This window comes from Condylura cristata, unplaced genomic scaffold (genome assembly GCF_000260355.1).
Source record: "Condylura cristata isolate star-nosed mole 26May11 unplaced genomic scaffold, ConCri1.0 scaffold00002, whole genome shotgun sequence".
In the NCBI taxonomy this organism is placed as follows: domain Eukaryota; kingdom Metazoa; phylum Chordata; class Mammalia; order Eulipotyphla; family Talpidae; genus Condylura; species Condylura cristata.
In genome coordinates, this window is record NW_004567103.1 from 85,065,715 (window position 1) to 85,074,733 (window position 9,019).

The following is a 9,019-nucleotide window of genomic DNA, read 5'->3' on the forward strand; positions in this document are numbered from 1 at the left end:
TTTCTGCTCAATATTCATTCTACTCATAAAGAAAACAATGTAATAGTTTTTTTAATAATTAGTCTATCTTCGAATATCATGAATGCTATTCAAATATTTTAATATTGAGATATCTACCTTCATGTACAGATATATCCTCCCTTTAAACGTCTGTAATCTGCATATTTTTTACCTTTTTTTGGCTGAACTTGTTTTTTCTGTCTCAAGGGGCTTCCTGGCAAAGATAGGGACAAGACCTTAGAGCCAGAGAGCACATCTTTCCAAGTTGACCCAGTTAAACCACATATAAACAAAGTAGATGGACACAATTGGGCAAACATTTGGATTAATTCCCCTAAGTTTCTGGAGGACAGGTAGATAGGAGCTCTGAGCTAGTCTGTGTCTTGCTGAGTGTAGAGCAATGCAGGCCCTAAATGTTTGGTAAGCATTTCATTAAATTTTTTTTAGGATAGCAAAGTTATGCCACAGAGTAACATCAGGGCAGCATGTATCAGAATATGATATGGTTAAATATTGTCCTCTAAGAACTGAAGTTGTTTCTAAACACTTACTGGCAAGGTGACAAACAAATGTGCTAATTACAAATGATGCTGATACATTCTTAAAGCAGATCTTAAATTTACTCAGAAATCCTGTTACTCTGATTCCACCTATATAGGATGCCATTCTTTTTGTTATTTTCAGTTTAACCTATACTAATTTAATAATTAAATTTAATAATTTAATTGAAGTGCCATTGTTTTAAACTCGTGTGTTTTTGACAGTGTATGATCCACCCCCCCTCAGATTTAGTTACTATAGCCCCTCCCCTGGCAGCAAAACAACGACAGTCTACCACCCCCAACAGTCCATTGTGCATCTCTACCCTATTCCCCCTGGGAACCCTCAGACCCAACCCATGGTCACCTCTCAGGAGTTGATGGTGTTGCTAATCTACACACACACACACACACACACACACACACACACACACACACAAACACACACTTCAACCTTCTCTAATTTAAAATTTCCCCCAGCTACTCTGAAAAAGAAGGACTTTAGTCAGTGAAGATATTTCAACTAGTCTTTATTTCTGGACACTCATAGTCTGTTGCTGCTTATTTGTTTTGTTTTCCTAAGTGTCTTCCTTGTCTAGACCAAATCATCGTCCTGGAGCAGATGATCTGTGATAATTTCCTTCTCTCTCTTTTCCCTTTCTCAACAGGAGTAATAGCAGTGGTGATATTCATTATCTTTTCTATCATCGGCATCATGACCCGGTTCCTGTACCAGCATAAGCAGTCACACCGCTCTAACCAGATGAAGGAGAAAGAATATCCAGAAAATTTGGACAGTTCCTTTCGAAATGACATTGACTTGCAAAACACAGTGAGCGAGTGTAAGCGGGAATATTTCATCTGAAAAACTGCAGGGTCGCCTAACAAATCTTCATTATGTTAAATTTTTCTCCTCCTCCTTTCTCTTGCCTTTTGGTTTTGGTCATTCTCTTTCTCTTACTTGTTTGACACTTATTTTTGGAATGTACCTGTGTCCACCACAGCCCACTTGACTCAGCCCAGAAGACCAGGCAGCTACAGCCACTGCTGTACAATTTGATAAAACTATCATGGTGATAACAACCACTCAAGAAACTAATCTTACTACTGTATACAAGAAAGAGACACATATATGCACATGTGCATATTTAGTTCTGTAGTTCCAGTTTCAAAAATGCACACTCTTCACTTTCACAGCCATGTAGTCTAGCAGGCTGATTTTGAATGTGTGCTCTGTGACTTAAGCAGTAGTCCCTGACATCTTTCCCCACCTCAAGTCTATTTCTACCAGGGAACTCAGGGTAGAGAGAGGAGATGCTAGAACCTGGCTGCTTCAGGGCATTTTAAAAGAAACAAGAGAGGTTTGTTTTGAGTTAATTTTCCTAACCACAAGATGTCCATTGTCCTCACTCACCACCCTTTTACACAACAGCTCTTATCCCCTGAATATTTCCAAGTATAACATTTTTTTTTGATGGCAGTGTGATCTATTTCTTGCTCCTTGTTTACCACTTGCTCCAGGGTCTAGGACCTTAGAATGCACACAATAGCATAAACCTAGGGGACGCATGGAAAATAGTAGCTCAAAATTAGGAGGTAAAAGGAAAGCTGCTAGGAAGTAGATATTCTATAACTTCAAAAATGCCTCTCCTCATTTTGCAAGGAAAGTTAGCTAGGTTATTCTTGGGATTATTATATTGAGGTATATCTATTTATCTATCTATCTATATATGTTGCTGCAGCTTAAAAAAAAATCCAAATAAAAATCTAAAGTAGTACTCAGTTCCATGAAATAATTCCAGTGGTTCTTAACTCAGTAAAAGAAAAATGAATGAATGAATAAATAAATAAATAAAACAAAAACTGCATGAAGAAGGGAATTTTTTCCTTTCATCTGTTCCCTAGCAATCTGGTGAAGAAAGTGAATGCAGATTTCGATTTTCAACTAGGTATAATAATCCACCTGTGTCCAGTAAGCCATTTTCTATGAGCTATAGGAAGCACTGACCTTTGAGATATTGTGTTTAGCTTCAGCAGTCCTTCACTTTTTGGTGACAGAAGAAAACTGGGTTCCATAGCACACTGCATTTTCAAATTGGTCACCTCCTATGTATAATGGCTTCTATTGAATCCAACATGTTGCAGACATAACTCCCAGATGAGGCTGTGGCAAATTTCAGTTGTGGCTCCTTTGGGTAACAAAGCATGGGTGAAACAGCAATTCTGTCAAGAAGGCATTTTGAGTTCCTCCAGAGATGGTAGTGAGCATCCTGATGATTAGCTATACTAATATGTCTGCCTCTGCCTCTGGGCCATCTTGGAGAAAAAAAGAAGGGAATGCAATATAATTGCTCCTGTCTTCTGCTGGAAATGTCAATATAATGATCCACACAGGTGGGACACACATGCTGATTCTCTTTTTAGGACAAATTCCAATTTGGAAAACAATGACCACATTGCTGATCCCCAGCCTTGACACTTAGCAGATATTTCATCTTGTTCTTAATTTAATTATCACCTACAATTACTTAACACTTTGCTGCATGCAGCTCACAGTGAGGAATCTGTTAGCTTCATCCAATTTCATGTCCATTTCAGGCTTTCTCTTCAATGTTAGTGCACATGACATAAGGGTTTAGATAGGGAATAGATTTCTCAGTATTCAGATGCTACATAAATACATACTTCTCTCCTTAAAAATTTCTGTGGTTTCTTCTTTATTCCCTCATTTCCATTATATTGCTTTTCTAGTAAATTTAATTTAGTATAAGGGGATTTTTTTTCTTTTTTTTTTCTTCTAGAAGATGATTTGATCCATTAATAAAAGGAAGATCTGTAAATACTGTTTCCTCCGCCCCATCCTCTCCTATATCCAATTTTCACTTTTGAATTTTCTATTTCCATAAAAGACTGTATAAATCAGGCTTTTATTCGACTACATAGTTCTTTGTCTCCTGAAATAAAAGTTTCCATGAAGTACAGTGCGTTTAGCCTGAAGCAGCTCCAGTAAAGAAATAGAAAGGAAAAGGAAAGTGTGCATAATAAAGCTGGACCGCTCTATCATTCAAGTCTCTGGGAAGTGAGGACTGTATTTTGCTGACACAGAGCTGATAGAAGAAATGGAAGACTAACAAAGGCCAACTCATATTTGTTCCTCTCATCTACTTAGCGATACTTGTAGGTAATTCTGTAAGGTAAAGAATTTGTGAGGCTTCATGCTGGTCACATTTGCACTATAGAATCCACCAGCAGACAAGCCTCCATGTGTCCTTGATCTATCCAGATATATTCATTGCCACAGACTTAACGACCAATGCCAAGACAGTGCGAGCCGCATCTCTCTCTAACAAGTAGTCTCAGGGCTAAGTCAGATGATTTTTTACAGGGTTGAGTTACACCCCCCAGAGAATACAGATCACAATCTATATATATATATATAAAATGGAAATTGCTCCATCCTGAACAAAACAGAATTTTCTTTTATAAATAAGTGCTGACTCAGACTCTTTCCTCAGTGGTACCAAAATCCACATAGTTTGTGCAATCGTTCGATTGTGTGAGTGCTTCAGTCATTGAACAGTTATATTCTAAAATGCATGCTCTTTAAAAACATTCTAACCCCTTCTCAACCACTACTTACTACTTCAGTGATCAGGTCTCCTGACTGCAAGTTCGGGCCAACTGGACCTCCAGTATCCTCTACTTGAACACTCAGTCTTTGGTAACTGCTGTTTACACAAATATTTTATGGAATGTGGTCACTTTACAATAAAACCAAAAATCCCTGTGCAATTTCACATTCAAAGGGAACTGTTTCATTGATATCATTTCCACCAAACAAATCTATTTATACAAAGAACAGTGCATTTGCTTGCCCTAAAGCATATCTAGCATCCTGCTGAATCATTCATTGTGTGTATAGGTTAGATTGCGGTGGTTTCTATGAGAAATTGTCTAGAGAATTAGCCATTGAGTCTCTTCACTAGATAGATCTTTATGAATTTCTTAGCCTCTTCTATCCACTCTCAACTGTATATGAGATATTTATTTTAAGTATCCTGGGTTGATGTTTTAACTGCTTTTGTTCTCTTTAGTAATAACAGAGATGGCACTAGCCTAATTATATTTCTTGTTAGATCCATGAACACCACAGGGTAAAGGGAACAGGATCAGAGCAAAATAAATTGTTGTCTTCTTTCTTTACACAACACAATGAGTTAATTTAATGCCAGTACTCTATCAGGTGTGCTAGCTCTTGGGCATACAAATACAAATGACCACATGTTCTTGTCCTGGAGGGACTCCTTCTAGCAAGGGAGACGTATTAATATGTAACGAATGTATGAATAAACTTCTATAGGATATAGAGCAAAGGACCTACATGGCTTATTTTAGGTGTTCCTTGCTAAAGATATGCATTTCTGTAAATAATTTTATATTGTTTCTTGCTTATTTCTTCCACATTTAATAAGCCGCTTTGCATCTCCTTTTCATAGTAAATTTCTATCAGTGCAGATAGAATTCATAGAGGGAGACAAATGACTCTTCAGGGGCAGAAAGATCAGTGGTCTCTATCTCTGAAGTAATTTTTGGGAATCTGAATGTCCTCCATTTTTGTTTCACTCTGGTTGCAGGGTTCTGAAAGTCTTTCCCATCAGTCAGAACAAAATGATGACTTGGGACCTGACTTGGGAAAGAAAGAGTAATTTCTACTTCTACTCCCCTAATCTATGATTGGGGAGGCATATTTTTATGACCTGTTGCATGTCATTGTTCTTGCAGATGCTCTTTAAGTTACCTTTATTGTATTCTAGCTTCTCCTCAAAACCTCCAGTTGTAATGAAACATTTTTACTCTACTGAGGAAGATCATTTAGATAAAGTATATCTTTGAATAAATAATTGACCAAAAGTTGTTGTCCATCTAAATGAGGTCTCATCTTGTGTGCTGGCTGAAATCTTCAAATCATTAAAGTCACACATCTCTCTGTAGTTAGAAGAGCCATATTAGGCAGTTAGAAGTGAAGTGTGTTCTCTAAGATATTCAAAGAGAAGGGAGTCAGAATATTAAATTCTTTCTGATAAACAGCATTGATGGGTTGTCCCCCAAATGTGTTGGCATCCTGACAACACCCCATATCTATTATCTATCAAATTCGCATGTAACTCAGCCTGCCAACGGGGATTTGAGGAACAGCATATAGATTCGCTACTGATTTTTCCTTAATGTAAAGGTCAGGACAAATTAGTGATCAGTTGACCAATAAATCGAGAAGCTTTCCTCATCTGTAAAGAGACAAAGGTGGTTAATGGAAGAAGATGCTAGGAAACTCCAAACTTCCAGAATATTTGATATTTGAAGGATAACTTACTGCTATTTTATGTCTCTCATGCAGTTTGAATTTTTTTTTGTTTTGTTTTGTTTTTGTAACAGACACATTTTGTAATTGCATCACTTCCATATTCTTCTCTTGGGTCTTTCTGAAGCTCTCCTCTCATTCTTACACTCTAATTCCTACCTGTTAAGTCAGCTAGTTTGCAGATTTCTCGTTCTCCAAAGTTTTTATCACTGCTTTCACAAATTCTATACAATTGAATCCCCTAAAGGGGGAAAAAAATAAGTGTAAACATATACAGACACTTTGTAAAAATAGGGCTGTTATTCATTCTAGCTTTTTCCAGAAAATTTTGCATCTTATCTGTATGGTAGGAAAAGACACATTCCCTTTTGATTTGACAATTATTTAATATAAGGTTTTGATCTTTAACTAGTTTGCTATTTTTGAGTGATATTTCTCTTTATTTTGCACTAAGGTACTCTGAGGATGAACAGAAAAGCACATTTTTTAGTGAAATATTGTACTTTGTAAACTAGTTGTCTGTCTTTTGTATTGTTTATTGTCTACAAATTGACAGTGGATATGAGCAAGGATTAAGACAAAAGTTGGTTTTGATATCTTGACCACACCTGTTGGGAACAGGTTGAAGAGGCAGAGGAAACACCTGGCAACATACTGGGCCAGCCCAGGTGACAAGTTTATTACTTCCACAATGGATCAGTGGCTGTTACTCTTGCCACTTCCTGGCTCCTAACTCAGGAGTCTCTCGTAAATTTTTGATCATCTTCTTATACGGTAAAGAAAGAGACAATATCCTGCACTTTTCAATTCATTACCTCACTCTGCATGACATTTTTACCTTCCCCCTTTCTCCCCTAATAACATCCTTTGATTTTTTTTTTTTAATTTCATCAAGACTTTCCCAGGATGCTTTAGAGATATCACCAAAACAATCTAACCTGCCCAAGTTGAACACCCAGAAAATGCTATATGGGAGAAAAAAACAAAAAACAAACAAACAAAAAAAAAAAAAACAAAAAAAAACACTGTTAGAAAGGTCCTTAGGCCTGATATCCTTGATATCCTGAACAGGACCCCAAATATCTAGAATTATGAGGTTCTGGTATCTGTCTATGGCTTCCCTTTTACCTTCTTTGGTCTTGGGTCCATTGAAATGCCATATGATAAGGAGGCATGGGAGTCTCCATCCATGACCACTGCCAGGTACCCTTCATCTGACAGCACTGGGAATCACTTTTATTCATCTTTCCCAGATCAGCAACACAGACCCATTTACAAAACAACAGGGAAAATTAGGAGTGTAGATTAGGCCATGACTGAAGGTGAAATTAATTCATTTAGTGAGTAAATCCTGGTGTTATTTTCACTCTCATTATATTCTTCCTTTCCTCAGATGCCAGCAATAGCCTCAGAGGACATGATAACTGTTCTGGGTGTACAAAGAAGCACTGTATCACCCTGCAGACACTTTGGAAGGCCCATAAGTAGAGACTTGTAAGGGGACCTTAATAAATAATGAGTATCTACCTAGTCATACTTCTCCATTATAGTCAACCTTGTCCCAACGGTTTTGTAAAGATACCAACATAGTCTCTCTTCTTTGATGGCAGTGTCAAACTGTGTAACCTTGTCCTGCCTTAAATACTCGTGCAAAAAATACCAAACCTTGCTGAAAGCAGCAGTTAAATTGTGATAGGAACATTGTATTGAGTGAGATCCAGTACCAACATTTTCTTCTTCTGTAGCTGGTAGTTGACAAGCCTCCTGATATCCTATGCTGTCTTAGGGTGCCACTTTGCTCAGTCAACTGGAAGAGGCAAAAAGGTCATAAGAGGTGTACTTGTGAATGGAAGTGCCTGCCTCTAGGATGTGATAGGTAAGGAGTCAGCAATCTTTTCTATAAAGCCTCAGTTGGCCAATACTGTTGCAACTATTCACCTCTAATGTTGTAGCAGATGGGAGCCAACTGGGTAAGCCTGTGTTTCAATAAACTTTTGTTTTTCAAAATAAGCAACAAGTCAGATTTTTGTCCATGGGCTTTAGTTTTCTGATCATTTCAAATGGGAAATCAGTATCCCTCTGGCAGGAGTGGTCCTCCTTTTTGAAGAGTGATGAGGAATATGGAGATTATTTTTAACAAATAAACAGTACAAGGCAAAATAGCATCCCCAATATATTTCTTTAGCTGGCTCTTTATTGTGGCAAAAGCACAAAACAGGCCATCTCTATTTGTAGATTTGCCAGAGTTCCAGGTTTTCTTTTTAAACTTCTCATTTTTGTTTCCACAACAAAATCCCAAGTGATGTTGCCTCGTTCCAAGTCAGTTTTGTAGACCATGTAACATGTCTTAATACACCATAAGGGGAAAAATAAAAGTTAGCCTTAGATTTCTTTGTTTTCTATGGTTACTGTTGTACAGAAGAAAGACTTAAACTGTAAATAATGTATATTTAATAAAGAGAATTTTGTATGATTTTGTGTGGAAGACAAATGTGTCTTGCTGTGTTTTCTTGGGTTAATGAAGAGTCACACAATTAATCCCTTAGCTCTCATTCTCATTCCTTAGACCATTAACTTCCAGACAACATGACCTGTGGGGTTGCTGGAGAAACATGAAACTCTCACTCCCTGGGCTTATTGATTTCAACAGGCCTCTAAGTGCCATCCTGGGCTCTCTCATCACTCATCTGAACTCCACTAGCCTTCTGCTGGCTCAAATGTGTAAAATAGCAAGTTCATTGACTTGACCAAGAGTTGTGGTCCAGCCTTTGGAATCTTTCTGCTTCCAGCTGCCCACATGAAACTCAGGACCTCGCCTGCCTTTGACCATCACCCACTACCAGCAACCCTTTTCTTCTCTCACCTTTCCTTCCCTCTTCTCAGTCTTAACCCCAATTGGATTCTGTGGTTGAGATACTAAACATGCATTGTAATAGAATGATAGGCCTTCCTGATGGCACAGGGCTTTTTTGCTATCAAGCTTTTGCCAGCCACTGTGGCCTAAGTTCAATATCCAGCCAGGGAGCTGACCCACATGGCACAGCAGACATCTGCTGTCTTGCCTATTGCTCCCCTTAGCAGTGTATTTCAGTTGATCTTTCCCTTCTTCTCCCCACTCTGT

General features: G+C 38.0%; 1 protein-coding gene across 1 annotated transcript in view; it reads left to right on the forward strand.

Annotated features, from left to right (window-relative positions):
- The window catches only part of CNTNAP5 (contactin associated protein-like 5), an 827,651-nt gene extending 819,275 nt beyond the window's left edge, over positions 1-8,376 (forward strand). Inside the window, exon 24 of the mRNA XM_012727192.1 lies at positions 1,208-8,376. Coding sequence (XP_012582646.1) covers positions 1,208-1,404 — 197 coding nt within the window. The 3' untranslated portion in view covers positions 1,405-8,376. The remainder of the gene's footprint in view (positions 1-1,207) is intronic.
- Positions 8,377-9,019: the final 643 nt, after the last annotated feature.